The sequence below is a fragment of the Charadrius vociferus genome, unplaced genomic scaffold, assembly GCF_000708025.1.
Source record: "Charadrius vociferus isolate BGI_N301 unplaced genomic scaffold, ASM70802v2 scaffold108, whole genome shotgun sequence".
NCBI classification, from domain to species: Eukaryota; Metazoa; Chordata; class Aves; order Charadriiformes; family Charadriidae; genus Charadrius; species Charadrius vociferus.
The window spans coordinates 491,623-509,072 of record NW_009649770.1 but is presented as its reverse complement, the minus strand read 5'-3'; the positions used below and the strand labels follow the sequence as shown (position 1 = coordinate 509,072).

The 17,450-nt window shown below is 39.4% G+C and overlaps 1 protein-coding gene across 1 annotated transcript; it reads right to left on the bottom strand.

The window, feature by feature from the left end:
* Nucleotides 1-1,546: 1,546 nt before the first annotated feature.
* PANK3 (pantothenate kinase 3) lies at nucleotides 1,547-10,362 on the bottom strand. Its single transcript, XM_009890875.1, has 6 exons — nucleotides 10,018-10,362; nucleotides 7,943-8,196; nucleotides 7,118-7,294; nucleotides 6,401-6,524; nucleotides 3,188-3,313; nucleotides 1,547-1,826 (listed from the first exon to the last, which is right to left on the bottom strand). Exons 1-6 carry the CDS (start codon nucleotides 10,351-10,353, stop codon nucleotides 1,776-1,778), a joined length of 1,068 nt encoding a protein of 355 aa, XP_009889177.1. The 5' UTR covers nucleotides 10,354-10,362; the 3' UTR covers nucleotides 1,547-1,775.
* Nucleotides 10,363-17,450: the final 7,088 nt, after the last annotated feature.

Sequence of the window (17,450 nt, the reverse complement as noted above, 5' to 3'; positions counted from 1 at the left end):
TTTTTTTTATGTCTAGGATGAAACATCAAAGCAAGCACAATGGAAACGTAGTACGAGTACCAGGAAAAACAGCAATAAATGGAACTGCATTTGTGATTAGCATTGGGCTTAATGAATTGGCTACACTTAGGTTACTGTGACTACAGAAATCGAAAGAAAAAAACCCAACACCATATGATGTTAAGTATGGGGCTTTGAACTATAAGAAAAGACAGAAGACTGAAAATAGCGCGTAGAGGTTTATAACACACTAGGTGCAGTGTCTGTGAATACAACACAGCCATGCTGTGGAATACTCAAGCAATCACTTTTAAAAATACCTTAAAACCCAACATATGAATGTGTTCTAGACTGGTTGCTCCTCATGCACTTATAGGAAATATTTAACATTAAAATGGCATCATAAAATCGGGTAGCTCTTTAGTCCACGAAGAGTCATATAGCTAATGACTGTTTAATATTCTTACAAGTTTAAGATCTTATGCCCTGACTTCAGGGCTAAACTTATTACAATAACCACAACTGTAAATTTTAAAAGTATACAGAAAAACCCAAAGATCAGTTCTAGAGTATGGATTTTATCCCAAGGCCACAATTTGATGAACGGTTCCATATTGCAATTGCACTAAATATTGGTCCATTTGGTGCTGCAATACAAACTCTGATGCTGTCCTCAATTTTCAAAAACAAACTTCCAAATCCAAAAGCAAGCTAACAACCTTTCATTTTCAATATCTAATTAGATTCTGATCAACTCCCAGAAAATTAAGGAGAAATCATATTTTCAAATTAGTAGGATAGGGCAGAAATTTTCCAAACCTTCAAAGAAATGAGCCAAAGCATCAGAATTATGAGGTCCTGTATTTAGTCTATTTTATAAGGACTTCTTCAATTCTCTCAGATTTTGTGGTACCTTTGCAAATAATGATGCACGACATCAGAATTCAGAAGAGAGATCAAAAAAACAGAAGGCATTTTGGAATTCATGTCCTCAAAAAAAAATAATCCCAAAACCCAACCCCCAAAACCTGCCTTCATTAATCATTAAATTCTTTTCCAAATCCAACCAGAGACAGAGGGGATCTTCCTAAAATACCAGCTGCATCTTCAATTAAATGAAGAGGGCAACTGAATATCTTCACAAAACTTTCAAAACATCAACCGCTTAATGTGCTGCTTCAGCCAGTTTTTTGTGTTACTATCCTTCCCACAGAAAATTAAAGCATTAATATTCTTTCTATCACACATAAAAATAAAATAATTACTATTCTTACTGTGGGAAGCAATTGTCTACAGTTTCTTCATCTCGTAGATAGTACTTTACTGTTTTTAAAGTTGTTTTCTGTAAATACACATGGGAAATGGTACTCATAATATAACTAATGAAAATAATTTTTCATTCATCAATTATATACAAAACTGATGGACCTAAAGCCTCAGGAGTACACCCGCAATATTTACACACTGAGCACTTTAAGGATTGGCATTCCTTCTTCTGGAAGCTTGTTTTCAGAGGATGTATTGCATATTAAAAGTTCAATACTGGCTACATGTACCAAAGAACATAAACGATATCCCTGACCATTTCACTTTTCAATGCCCAACAGAATGAAATCCCTTCCTTATAATGGCAATATTCAGTAGCTCATCACTTCTTAAAAACAGTTACAGAAAATCTGCTATTTTTTTTCTCCCCTCCCCAGATTTAGTTCCCGTTGCCATAAACAAGTATCGTCCAGGTGGAATACAGTTCAGTGTAGCGACATCTGTGTATCTCAACTGAAATTTGGCAGCCCAAGAAGAGCACCAACAGCTCCAAAGTATCCCTGTTCAAAACAAACAGAAAAATATTTCAGGTTCAAGTAGAGTATTAAACTCTGCACTAATCACATTTCAATGACAACAAAGCATCTGGCGGACCACTGCTACAGAAAGTACACCATACACTTAATATAAAAGCTTTCACAGCAATTTTTTAAAGCTTTGTGAAACAAACATTTTATCCTTATTTAGTCCCCATACACTGCAGGACTTCTAAGACACGTATCACGTATCAGTGACTCCTAGAGCAAGGAAAACACGTTTGGTTTGTTTTTCCTACAGGAGCTGGTTGCCAAAGGATCTTCAATATCCACAGCAACACTATTCCTAAGGTACAAGTCAAAAATTTCTTAAACTAACTGCACCTCACATTTTTTTTAAGAATTATGTCCAAGCTTCAACACCACTTTTTGGACAGTATACTTACCTGCATACAAAAAACTGCCTTCTCCTGTTGGATTACTTTTGCCCTCCGGGGAAGCAAGATGTTCCCCTTCCCTATAACTGTGAAATATAGAAGTGTTTGGAATCTACAGTTCACCAAATGCAAGAATTTAAAATTTATCCAAGAAAAATTTGAAGGGGGTAGAACTAACAAGGAACCACTCTGCTATTACTGCAGACACTAGCACCAAGACAGACTACCGTCTGTCTCAAGGTAAGCAATAAAGTTGTGAGGATCAACTGAAGGGGAATAGATGCAACGCTGTAAAATCTGCAGACCAACAAACTGAGGACAAAAATTGTCAGCCCACTGCCAAGAAGCTATGAGTCTCCCAACTGTTGCACCGTAATTAATACCGGTTGCCCACATTTTAACCAAAACAGGCCAACTCTCTCAGTATTACATGCATATATAGACTGCAGAAGCTGCCCAAGAGCAGGTTAGTTTCAGAGCATAAAACCACTGCAACAACTTCAAGGTGTATCTGCAGTGGTAGGAATGCAGTCCCTGTTAAAAGCAGTCTCAGCTTTCAGGATGTTGCTCAAGCTCAGCTGAGAACAATGTAAATATTTCAAAGGCACATGCTTTAGATCTCTCTGTAGTATTTTGAAATACGATCCTTACTATTGTTGCCACCTAAAACCAAGGTAAGACTGTTGAACCGTAGTGCAGAGCTTAACATTTTCTTGTCCCTCTCCAAAAACGTACAGCATGAACTGAGATAGCCTGAAGTGACCGAAGTACTTACCTGGTAGAGCGAGCTGTCCCTACAGAGCCAATATAGTATGAGAAACCTTCTCTTATTTTCAATGTTTACCAATTTATTGGTGTCTCAGGTATCACACACATGGAAGTTACTCAATACATGCATTTCTGATTTACGGTAAAACAATACGTGCAGATAAATTAACCACAGCATACCTCATGTTCTAGGAACAAGGCCTTCAGCTGACCTTTTGACCAGTAATCCAGTGCATATGCAAGAAGCTTCATGGACAAAGTATTCACACGTAAAAAATTGCCAACAAACACAACTCTGTTTATTTTCTAAGAAGAAAAAAACAGCAAAGGATTAAGTCTTTTCACTGTTCAACACCACTTTGAAAAATTAAGCTATGAAAAAACAGCCTGTCTTAAGCGAGAAAAAAAACAAACCCACAAAAACCCAAACAAACCCACAATTAAAGTATGGTTCCAAAATTGAAGACACAGCATACTTGGCGAAAAGGAATAAAATGTGCAACCCTCAAGAATTAAAGGACTTAATTTACAGACAGGCAGCATCTGTGTTTCAAATTAAGTGAGCATTTTCAGTAACTAAGCCAAAGAAACAGCCCAGCTAAAAGTGAAATGAAATGAAAGATACTTATATTGAAAAATACTTATATTTGGTAGAGAAGACTCAATGCCTTCATAGCCCTGTACAATGCTGCTTGATCCATATGCAACAAGGCAGCACTGTAAAGAAGCCGAAGACAGTAAGAAATAACTGATGTTCCCTTCATCTTCAGACCTCAATATACCTCAGTATAAGATTAGACTAAGACTTAAATTCTAGAAGCGAGCTGTGAATTTTAATCAAGCCAAATGCAAAAACAGTGAAAATCATCCAATTTCCCCCATTCACTGAAATAAATGCAACATTAAGTAAAGCAAAATTAAATACTGGTTTAATGATATGAGAGCAAGAACCAAAGAAAATTTAATTGTGTTAGTGCTTAAGTGCTTAATTATGTTAGATGAATACTCTTGTCCACGTTGCTACAAAAACTAGTGTAACAGTTAAACCTGTATTCAAATGAATACTGTGCAACTGTTTTTCACCATCTTGATTTGTCTTCGCTGTGAAGACAAACACACTGTTAAGGCACCCTGCTCTACAGCAGGAAGCTGAAATCATTAAATCCATTTTATCTTTATACATCAGTTCAAGATATTAGTTTGTGGATCTCTATTAACCATTTCTTATGATTTGCAGTTCTGTGACATAGTTGGAATTAGACCAAAATCTCTTAAAGCTTCCCACGGAAAATAAAGCTAATTTGTGCTAAGAGTTCTGATTTGTAATCATTTACCCCCACCCTTAAGTATAAATCGCATACATTTGTCTCAGACTATTAGTATGTACTTTCAACTTCACCCTCATTTTAACTCTCTTATTATCAAGCTTTGCCATAAAGCAAAAAAGCCAAAATTAACTCAATGAGAGAAAGACAGGGAAGGAAACTGAGGGAGAATAATATCACAATATTAAAACCAGAAAAATACATCAGTCTGGCTCCTAAGCGGAGGGTTAATGCAGCTAACAACGTTGTCAGTATTTCTGAGACAAATCACCTCCATAGATTTCAAGCAGAACTCAAAATCCAGTTACCCGTAGTCTTCTCTAAGAAAAACTGACTTTATCCAAAGTTTGTTGATACTGAATGAGAAAATCCCTGGTGCTCATTCTGTGCCTATATTCAGTCTTCTTCCACAGGTTCTTGACTGTCTATGCTAATCATACTGAAATTGAATGCATTCTGGTTCTGTTTAGCGGAGCTTTGAGAAACAGAAGATAGACGGCAAGAAACCGTCTCTCTATCAACCAGTAAGAAGGCAGGTGTGAAAACAACGTAAAGGCTCAAGAATTGGTAAAAATTAGAAATAATACTTAACAAAAAGCAAGGCTTTCTACAAACCTTAATTGGAGAAGTTCTGCTTGAAGAAACTGCCAGAGGCCATCAGGTCCTATGCACTGCTCAAAGCAGGTCTTTCAGCAACTTCAAGTTGCTCAAGTCACATGGTTTGAAACTCTCCAAAGACAGAGAGTCCACAGTTTCTCTCTGAATCCATGTTTCAGGGCTTAATCACACTCATTGCGGGCATCTTTCTTCCCTTATACCAGTCAGAATTCCCTTTGCTACAGATTGTGTCCATTGCTTCCCGTCCTTCTGCTGTACCTGGCAGTGTCTCCCCTGTAACCCTCTCTAGACAAAGAACCATTTCAGGCTTCAGCTGCTTCTTCAGGCTTAACCCAGATCCCTCCGTGTCTGCTCATACATTAGGTGCTCCAGGGCAGGGCCCTGTCTTGGTAACCTGTCTGTTAGACTTGTTCTAGTTTGTCAGTGCTTCTCTTTTGGCGATGGTGGTGGTTGGGGAGGAGGGGGAAAGAGGTCATGCCCAGAGTATCACCTCCTCTGACCTGCTGGCTATGCCCTTGCTCGTGCATCTCAGTACAAGGTCAGCCTTCACCACTGCATGTGTACACTGCTGATTCACGTTCAGTTCAACTTCTCTGCCAGCACCCTCCTCAACTCTGCAATGCTTCTCCCTAGCCAGTCTGTATCCCACCTTTTGCTTTTGCCGTGAGGATGCTATCCTGGAAGATCAACAAGCTACTCTGGGCTCCTTATGCCATTAGGGCAACATCCCACAAGATCTTACTTCCTAAATACCCCCAGAATCCTGTTCTACTCAAATCCATCTAGAGTCCCCATTCTGCTACTTGCTTTCTTCGCTTTCCTGAGGACCTTATATTCTACTATTTCAAGGTTGCCACTGAAATCCCTGACCAGTTCTTCACTCATGAATAGCAGGTCCAGCATCGTGCTTCCCTAGTCAGCCTGTCCAACACTTGTGTCAGAAAATTGTCCCCAGCACACTGAGAAGTATGGATTGCTTGTGATCCACCATGTTACCCTTCCAATAGAGGCTGGGATAGTCCCTCATGAGAATCAGGACTTACAGGCCCTCCTGGATCCCATGCTGCATATGTTTGTGTACAGAGATTTCAGTTGGGCCTACAATTGTCCTGTTTTTGCAAGGGGACTTCAAGTCCTTTCATCACTGCGTTCTGTGCTCCCCTGTTCACTCACTTATCTGCAGGCTTTGGGCTCCATTCCCTGACAAAGCTAGCTTGAAGCCCTCCTCATCAGGTTACCCCCCACTGGCAAAGATATCCTTGTTCCACTTCTCCAAAGACAGTAAAAATATTCTGAACCAACTCCTAGTTCTTTAATACTACATGAATTTCTTCATTTCATTTGAGAACGTACTCAAAGGTTTAAAATGATACATCATTTTAGAAGTCATTTAATCTGGAACCAAGTAATAGACCTACAGATAGAACATTTCCTTGTCAGAAGTTTTTACCTCATTTACTGCACACATCCGGGCAATAGAACCAATGTTATTGGTGATGGTGACCAATATGGCTCTTGCAAGATCTTCTTTACTAACAGACTCTCTCTTCTCTTTGTAGATCATATTCCCAAAACTGTAACAGGAAAAATTTCAATTAAGAACAAACATTATGCCAGGTACCTGTACTGACAGCCAGGTATCAAAATAAGCAGAGTCTTTAAAAAAGAAATTAAGAGATACTACTATAAGAGCAACAAAAATGCCTTCTTCTGCTCACCTTCCCTCTGGACTGCAGCCCTTTATACTAAAAGATTCTAGGAAGTCAAAAAGTAATCTGCTTTATTTTTCCCCTGCTCGTTTTTCCTGCCACTCCTGTGATCACCTCACATTCTCTGACTCATATACAGCTGTATAGGACGTACCACATGTGGTTTCTTCAATACCTGGCGAGCAGGCACCTACAGTTGCATGTGCCTTTAAATCTTCAGGAAAACTACTGTATAGGACGTACCACATGTGGTTTCAATACCTGGCAAGCAGGCACCTACAGTTGCACGTGCCTTTAAATCTTCAGGAAAACTGAATATATATACTTTTAGGATGAAAACGTAATTTGATTACAATAAAGGTTTGCAAAAAGTAGTTTTGTCTGTATTAATAGTTTAAGTTTTGGTTTTGAAGCCCCCCAAACTAGCAAAAGAATCAACAAAAAGATCTCTTGCTTACCTGGATGCTACAGCCCACCCTGGCAAGCCAAATCTTTCATAGTCTCCTCCATAAATATCTCGAACCAGCTTGTCAGCGTGTGTGCTGTCTCCTTTGGATGCCATTTCCAGAGCTTCTTCAAAACTTTCACAGCCCGTCAACAAACTGCATAAACCAAGAAAGGTCCCTCCACCTAGACTAAGAAAGAAAACTCGTTGCTTTTAAATAGTATTTCCTTACACAAAAGACTCTTATGTCTGATTAAAAAAATAAACAAATAAAGCCCTCCAACTTACATACCAAGCAGGCTGCTTTCTTGCTCAAGGTTCACTACATAAACAGTTGTCAATCAAGTTAACATTTACATAAGTCACTTAGAAGAAGTCAGCCACACAGTAAGAGCTAAGAAACAGTTACAAACTCTCAAAATACAAGCTGGAAGACTCAATCGGAGAGAAACTCCCTAAAGACCCACATCATGGCACTGAATCTGATCCTTGATCATTTTCTGTAAACGTGTGGACATATTTATTCTTGTGAAGCAAGAGGAAACACACATTCACCAGACACATTATCAAAACTTAAGACAAAACCTATAAAACACTCACTACGGAGCACTTCTAGCACTCATCAATTGATAAAGAAGATACTGGCTAAATCTCCTCAGTAACAGAACTGCAGGGATGGACTTCAGTGAATGCAGCTGTAAATTAAGGATAAAATACTTTTCCATACTACAGAGTGAGGGAAGGGACAGGTGGGGAGAGTCAGGGAGAGGAAACACTTTGAAAGCAGAAGGGTCATTGTCCCACAGAGTAACAACCCCAACTTAAGTTTTTAAGTTACCTTGTTCCAGTTACTCTTTTATAGTTGTCTTTGGAATGGACTGATAAAATACTGACTCCTGAACCAATGTTAACAACCAGCAATGGGTATGGATCATCCAGGTTAAAAGGCATCTTTTGGCATCTCTCAGGATCTGAGGCATTTTCAAAATAATAGCACTCTGCCTGGCCATTGAAGCTGACAGAGTCTATATACAATAAGCCTTTGACAAGGCAGTCAAGCTCATCCAGTTTGTGCAGCTGGAGGTTTCCAATCTGTTAAAAAAAAAAAAAGCCAGTGTCAACATGTTGTAACATTGCTACAAATTTATCATTATATTTGTACCGCCTAGCTTTAAGAAGCTATCTCAGGTGACTAATTCAGGAACTTCTATCCCACTATAAAGCCAAAGAATGGTAATTCACCTTTTTCCGAGCTAAATTCTGAATACATTAATCAGCAAACTACTCTGACTATGAATCTAGACCTCAGGCTTGAATCAGGAACAGACAGGCAGTATAAGTATCTGCTTTGGTAAGGCCAAAGCAAATTTCTGGGATACTCAAACATTAATCCATTGAAAAATTAGCAACATTTTTCATCAATCTAAATCAAAAAAAAGGTCACCAAGTATCCTAGAGGCCCCATCGATTGTCATCTTGGTGAAATTCACACGTCAGCACATCTTTTCAAGGTTTGTGCGTTTCCTCCCCCATCTTAGAAGTCAAACAGCCATTTCTAAGGTGTCAGCAGATAAAAACCTAAGATAAACACCTCAATGGCATCGTACTAACTATCCTTCCAACGTTATTAACATTCCAAGGATCATAAGAAAACCACAGGTAAGAAATACTACAGGATTTTAGGCTCATTACAGTTCTTCCTCAGTTTTGCTAATGACATATAAGCTGCCGCTCTCTCATGAAGCGGAAAGACAATTTAACAACTGCTGTAGATTCCAGGAAGGCTGTAATTTCACACCACACTTAATCCAATTTAAATCTAGGCTTCCACAAAAAGAGTGATCATGCTCTCTCCCTTACCACAGCAGGGAGTTCCAGCAGTTAGGGAGTCCAATTAGGCAGCTAATACAAGAAAAAAACACGCCCATAAAGTCTCTCTCTGAATCAGGTGAGCTTACATTGCAGAATCAGACCAGACTGCACACTGCTGACTGACATCAGTACCAGATCACAGCACTGCCAGTCCCCTCCTCTTCCCCCAGGTCCCTTCAGCTTTTCTTGACATGGCACAACTGTGAAGCTTCACTGTCGAGCAGACCAGGGAACTGTTCCAACATAAAATATTTCTGTGGGGTTTTAGATAATGAATTAGTTCTGTACAAATTGTGACCCTACTCCACAAACAGTTGTACCAGCTCAACGCAAGACTGGCACAGGAATGGAAATCCACGCAGATTTTTGAAACCAAACATTTTGTGCCATTGAAAGTTTTCTTGTCTCTAGAGGCACAAGAGGTCTGCACCCACTTTAAACTAGGACGCTCACACTGGATACTGTAATAAGATTCTCAGTAACAGCTATCTTCAGACAGAAACTGCGTCTAAACAAATGATCAGTTTTGATCACCAAGGGAAGAATCAAAACACCTCAGGAAACCCCCCAACCACTCTGCAGTTGAAAAAAAGACTGTCTTTGAGATACATGTTTTGTCACAGACCTCTAAACAATGCACTAGACTAAATTAATGAGGATAATCCCACCCACAAACATTGAAAACCTATCATCAAAGGTTGCTTAGGAAAGAAAATCAAAAGCGACTCAAGCACCTCAGCAGCTTAAACACAGTTCCCATCAGAGAAAACACAGCTTAGGAAATGGTTAACTTCCACAAAGGTGTCCTGCATTTCACTGCCATTAACGGAAGCTTCTAATTAGCGGTTAGCATTACATCCTCATGTTTATTATGATTTTATAAAGCATATTTCTAGATTATCATACGTAAGACTGAAAAAAAACATGAACAATTAATAACCTTTGAGCATTCCACAGTATTTCAAAATACTGCTTATTTTAACCCATCATCAGCAATGCTTTTAGCATCAGCTTCAGTACGAGGACAGATAGGCTACCTACTGTGCGAAAGTCTTCTTCAAACTTGTAAGCGCCACCACCAGTGGCACAGAGCACCGTATGTAGTGTGGAAAAGTTTTTATTTCTTCCCATTTGGATAAAAGTAGGCAAATCATGAGTTGGGAATCGAATAAAGTGCAAGTTTCCTCTTCGAGAAAAAATCGTTAAGTCTTTCAGCTCAAGGTGGACATCTCGAATGCCAGTGGATCCATAGGCTACATTGGAAGTCAGGTATTTGCGGATGCTCTTCAAGCTTTCCACTTCCTCCTGCTCCTCCTCTGCAGTGATATCAATAGGTTCGAAATATGCAAGTTTCACCAAAGTTCCCCCAATGTCCATGCCAAACCATGGAAAAGCTGTGAAAAGACAAGAATTGATTGACTAGTTTTGTTAAAGAGCAAAAGCGATACATGTAACAACTTAAGACTAAACCAATGCTATACTTTTCAACAAGGCAGACATTAACAAAAATCCTCACAGGAACAAAGAATTACTATTCATTTCCATTAAATGATCTTAAATATCCCTCTGGCTGCAGCTAAAAACGGAAAAATGAGCCACTCTACACATTTAAATACTGTCACATTTGCTCAGAAAGCCCAACTAAAAACTCCCCAAACCATCCTATATCTTTCACACCAACTCATAAACAGAATTCAACCTCTTTTTTTCCGAGAACCTTCACTCCTAAAATAATAGCTTTGATAGTTTAGCACTCAAACTGCAATACACACTCCTGAAAAAGCAGGTTACACATTATAGCTGACAACAGTGGCAGGACAGGTATTCCTCCTCTAACAGTTACCTCTTGTCCACATAACATGTTTTGTTTGAGATGGGAGCATTAATTTATTTGCATGTATTTAAAAAACTGACACAGTTAAGATGCACAATTTATGCAGCTGAAGAGAGCTGTTCATATATCCCTTGAAGTTACAAAGGGCTAACAAAAAGTACTATTAAGAAGCACATGCAAGGTAGAAAATTAATATTACTGAATCTAGGTTCCTTTTTTTTTTTTTTTAAATGTGAGATAGGAAGGGGGAATTTCTGTACCACAAAACAACAACATTAAACCATAAATATTTTGTCTTTGTTACTTTTGTGGGATGACTGCAATTCCTAACAGCGATTCTATGGTTTATATCATCTAGGACCACGATTGGGATATGCCTCTATCAATATATCTTCCTAACCTCATGTGGTGAAACAGATACTCAGCAACCCTACAGCAAAGACAACACCTTCACCTGAGGCTTTCCCCACTGTCATCTCCTCAAAACAGTATCTAAAACTTAATTTGTAAGTTTAAGAAAGATCCTTCCCAGCTGGGAAGCTTGTATTTTTATTTCCTAATTGACACCATCACTTGCTGAGTTGTTTGGTGGTTTTTTTTTGTTGTTGTTGCTGGTTTTCGTTTGTTTCTCTGGGGTTTATTTGGGGAGTGTGTGTTTGGTTTTTTTTAATATTCTGTAGAGTTTCAATTTATTTCTTCAGATGCAACTCATATTATAGAAGCATGAAACTCAGGAATAAAACCAAAAAGATGTTAACACGTTCATCACGAGTAAGATGTAATTAATTTGGATTTACATTACCAGTGGGATCTATCCTTGAGAAGAATGGCCTACCAAAATATTTTAAAATATTTAGCCAAGGCTGGTTGCGTGCCAGTTTATTTGTAACATGCATGCAAAAGTTAAAAAGAAAAACTTAAAAGTTGCCTCAACTTTCAGAACAGATGCCCAGAGAATATTGCCAGATATTAAGAAAAAAGACTGAGTCGGTAACCTTAATCATCTTGAGAAACAAAATTCAAATACAAGGATAAATTCTGTGAGGAAAATCTAGCTCCCAGTGGGAATAAAGGAGTTCTACAAACCTGGTATCTGTTCTATAAAGCTGAGACCTAAGCACAAAATCATATATGAATTGACTTTACAACTGCATACCAGACTCCTTTGCACCATGACTCTGGACATAAGAAAATGTGTCATCTTACTGTTTGACCACAATTAACTGGTGATTTATTAAGCGATCTCACTAAGTTTCACCCTCTTGTCGTAAACAACGTCACAAGACCAAAACTGAAGGAGGAAATCTGATTCACACTGCAGACCAGAAAGTGTCTGTAGGAGTCAATCCAACCCATTCAGAATTTAACTAGGACACAGCAAACCAAGTGCTACCTAAAATACTTGGGATTCTTCCTGCTCAGTGGGCCTACTGAACAACTAGGATCTAGTCTTCCACAACAAGAACGAGGGGGAAACAGCTGAAAGTCCAGGCGATGAGCTTAGGGAGGATTAGGTACAAGTCATGCCTGTTTGTCAGAAGATCCACTGCATCTCACATTAAATGATCCAAAAGGCTTTTGCAAATATAGCATTAGTCACATCTCTAAAAAATCTTAATGTTTATGAATCTTGCACACCAAGTAAAAAACAAGAACAGTTGAAATGTAAGGAAGTTAATTCCATAATTCAAATGAGAACATATTTTATGCTGAAAAATGGGATCATATTGTACAATATCCATTTTCTGGGTTAACTGAGTAATTTTAACAGCAATTTAAGGATTCCGAGACTGAGGAAGTAGGTCAGTTTTCACCTCTGTGACAAACCCCAAGAAATTACACATTTCCCTATTGAACATTTGTCAAGAGTTAGCTGATAAATACATTGCTCAAGTTTCATTTGCATGGTGGAGGAGTTCTGACAAGCAACTGGGCCCACATACTGTTAACTTACTCCTTATACCAGCAACCCAGAAGAAGATATTACACAAGGATTCTTGTGTATGTAAGCCACTCTTGATTGATTTACATAGAGGTCTAGCCAGGAAAATTAAAGCCATTTTGTTTTCCAAACATAGAATGGGATACACATATACATACACGTATATGGCAAGTGCAGAATCAATCGACCTGTAGCTGCGATTTTGGGACTGCAAGGCTACAAGATTTATCTATGCTTAAGCTACCTTTAAATATTAGAAATACACTGATTCTACAGAGTTAGAACATAATTGTATGTGGACACAACGTGGAAACTATGTCAACTCTCCTATTGCTGCAGCCTTCAAATCAGTTTGCTTTGGCTGGACCTTGGCTCCATCCTATCTGGATGCATGGGGAACAGAGAAAGCAGGAACTCATGTGAAAACACCACTTCCTCTTCCAGTTACCGAAAAAGTTATTTCATATGCAGGGTTAAAATAAGGCCACAGAGAGATTCATGGAGATTACGGAGAGCACGCACGAGTTTCCTATGAGACCTCCCCTCCAGAGGGCAGCCAGGCTAGTTGCGGCAATGGCTGGAGATGACACATCTACTTTAAGTCATGCCATACAAGGAACCCAGCATCTGTGGCTAGTAAAGGCTCTCAAATCCACGAAAATTTAATTTTGAGGAAGGTTTGTATTTGAAAGCTGCCTTGGAACAAGACAATTATAGCATGGTGCTTACCTTGGGCTGAGAATATATAAATGATTCTGTTAAAAGTATTTTTATACTCATATCTGTGGGTCATGCTTCTTTGAGTGAGAGATTTAGGAGCAGAATAACAGCAGCACAATCTTTTGAAAAAAATATCCTGAGACATCACCTTGATCCTTACAACAGTCATAGTTAAAGAAATGTGCCTAGATGAGACCAATACCAATTGCACAACCTTCGTTCCAAGCTTATAGCTCTGCAGATACCAGGTTTGAGGACTTGCGCAACTATATCCATCATTCTGCAACTTCGGTTCATAAGGAGAGTCAACGCACCTGCATTAAAACTGGGCTTTTTCTGCAGCTCTACAGGGATCTGGTCATTAAAAGACTTTTCTCAGCTCTTCCTCTTTATAACTGTTCTTATTCCTAGGAAGACTCTACAAAAAGCTATGCACAGCTCAGAAGTATTCCTTGCTGAGAATTTAACTGCTATTCAGAGAACAAATCCAGTGCCCTGTCTTTTCAAAGTTCAACTCCTCTCTCCACAGAGGTCAGCTGCAATTTCAAAAAAGAAAAGCAGGAATCGAGCTTTTTACTCAACAAGCCTAATTGCCTTGGATAGACTACATAAAACTGCTTCCAAAACATGCATTCTGCTTTTAGGAAGTCAAGCCAGGCTCCATTTAAGAATACGAAAAAGACATATTTTTACTACCTGAAAAGAGACAAACATGCAAAATAGAACACAAACTGGGAAGTCAAACCCCATATGGTTTAATGTGACACTTCACACCAAACTGAACTGTCTCCAACAGGACAGCAAAAGAAGCATCACAATATCCAACCTCCTTAATTGCAAATCCAGATTTTCTTTCACTCCCCAGCTCTGCAGGAGCCCCCGTGGTCCCTGCGTAGACACAGCAACCAGGAACCTTTGCTATAAAGCAACAGATTGTTCTGTGCATGCCATAAAGACAGCTTTGAGAGGCAACCTGCTCAGACTGAAAAAAATAATGTTTAAGAGGATTCCCTAGAACTGCTTCCTGCAATGCAGAAAAGCACTTCCCACAAGGGAAGAGCGCGGTCACAAGGTGCTGTGGTCAAGTAATGACGTAGCAGTTCTGCCTAGTAAGAAACCCCATGCGGGTTATTCTTTAGACCTACACAGGGAGGCCTCATTCCCTTGTGTATGCACTTCTAAAGTTCTTGCCGTCCATAGTTTCTGGCAGCAATCTTAAGGTTACTTATATCTTATCATATAAGGTCTTTATATGCCAGAAGGAAATAACTACAGTAAAACGTCTCTCTCATGCCAATGCAAGCACAAAGGTTGAAGTGTTTTCCTTTTCTATGGGTTCTGCTTCAGCTGAGCAGAGGACCTTCCAAGTTCTCCACCCCAGACCACATACTAGTACTTTTGACTTTGTACACCCATTTTGGATGCAAAGCTGCAGGAAGTACACACTCAAAGACTCAACTACTTCCCCTTTATTCAGTTAAACTTAAGATTCTACAGTTCAGCACTCTATTTGTATTTAGCTTTTAGAGGCTGAGAAACAGATTACTGGTTAACTCGTTCCTATGAATGTAATGACACATTCGAAACACAAACATCTTTGAAATACTTCCTTCTCACCGTAAGATAAAATAACACTCCGGGTCAACCCTGCATTAAATTAACAAGAACTAACCTTCGATGAAGACTAGCCTCTTAATTCAAGCAGGAAGCTTTACACCATTAAAAAAAATAATTCACAGCTGTCAGTGACAGCAGAGAACAGGCTACCAAATTTTGTGTCATCTTCGTAAGAAAGTTTACATATTATTAAGATGCAAGATTGTTGCACTTCAAGTACAAATGCAGCTTGGGGAACAACTGCCAAAGCGTGCTGCAGTTCGTGATTCTATATTGGCTTAAAATACAAGAAAGGAAAACGATCATGAAATCAAAGAATTAAACTTAAGTTTAATTCTGCCAGCACTGCAACAGTTCTTTATGAAGTATGCAGTACTATCAGTTCTGATGCATAAAACTTATCTTCTATTTCAGCCTAGCACGTAGCCTCCGATAACAAAACTAACCTTGATTCTATTCTTATCTGATTACTTACAAGACAAACAAATTAACTATATAAAAGTTATACTGAACTATTACACAGTTAGTGTTTACAAACACAGAAACTTAAACTATATGTGTCTCATCTTGCAGCTTCTCCAAATGCATGTTCCTCTACGCATGCGCATACATTCTTATGCTTCCAGTACTTTCCTACAACATCTGCATACAGCAGAGTAAAAATTAATGGTAAACTCTAACACCGCTAACACTCCAATGGGACAGGTTAGGAAAAAAAAACCAAAGGCTGCTGAACTTCTAAATCAAGAGGGATTAAACTGATGGCTGGGCAGCAAAGTGCCTTTGCTGCACCCACGTTACACAGATGTGCGCCTATGAGCCTCTACAGAGCAAAACTGCATGTCAAGTGTCCTTGGCCCTTGAGACATCGGACAGTTTCTCTGCTTAACTAGCTTGGTAACATATTTTTGGTTCAAATATCCCAAGTCCAGCTCAAAATAGATTTGGGCTGGACAGAATTAACACCCGAATTAAATGTATCTGACACGCACTGTCACATCCTCCCATTTCCCTCATGGGAAAACTTCTCTGTCAAACTCTAAACTCACTGCCCTTTCCCAGTCAGCCACCTCTGATCACTCTACAGAAAGGCCATGTTTACCAGTGGGAGGACGGTGGTAATCAGCAATTACTGTAACTGCTCTTCATTAGGTTTATCGGATCTACAAGTGGATACCATGTAAAGCTAATACAAGACAAAATATCATTGCTTTCATCTTCTCTCTTCTTGCTCATTTTGTTTATTCTGGTGACATTTCAGCAGCAATCTCTTTGGGGACAGGTGTTTTTATCATAGCGGGATACAGCATGCGGAGGCACAATCTAACACTTACAGATGCAAACACAGTATAAACTCTCGGGTGCCTTGCCTTCCCCCACCAACACGAAGAGCTCTCTCTGAATGAGTGGCTCCTCTGTTCCCTGTAGACAGATCTCACACGGCAGCAGTTCTGCGAGACTCTTTGCTCTCACATTTATCATCTCCACCCCCCAGATAACCTTCGGAAGTTTCTTTTACAATTGCCAGCCATTCTTCCGCACAGGCATTTCCTCAGAAGAGCTATCATGCAGCTGCTGGTTGGAAGGGTCCTCTGGAGGTCATCTAGTCCAATCTCTCAGTCACACTAGCAGGAAAATTGCCAACACCAGATGAGGTCAACTACAGCGTTGTCCAGCCAAGACTTGAAGACCTCTGAAGTTTTTCAAGAATCCTCCAAGGATAGAGACTACACAACCTCTCCAGCTTCCACTGCTACAGTAACTGCTTTGTACAAGGTTTTCCTAACTTGAATCTCTGTTATCCTCCTTTAAAACACCTACCACCTCCCATCACCTGCAAAAGAATTCTAAGTGGCCCTTTACTAGCCTCCTTCAAGACAGCCAGTTTCAGAAGCTGTGTTCCATAGATTCAGCTGCATCCCTCACAGTTTTTACAATAACAAGGTAGCAACAGCACTAGCCAGGTGAGGATGTGAAAGGCATGACCGCGTGTCTAGCTAGTGTATCCACATCAGGAACTCTGAACTTGTTAGGTGTCTCCATTTCACCCTCACCTCTCTTATAAGAGACATGGCACTTAGTGCAATCATACTTTCCTTCATGATGCTAAACATAACAGACAGAAGTACAGGTAGGCTAAAGCAATCTTCTCAATTCCACTTTGCAGGCCCTTAGAACGGACTAATGACCTCTTGTTAAATAATGATTAACCATTTTTCCCCAACATCAAATTAGGCTCCAGCATAGATGATTAAATACTCACTTTCCCTAAGAAACATATACCTACTCAGCAATTGTATTGAAACGTGTCTACAACTGTCTTAGCCAAATAACTTGTTAACTAGACAGTCTAAGAGTGGT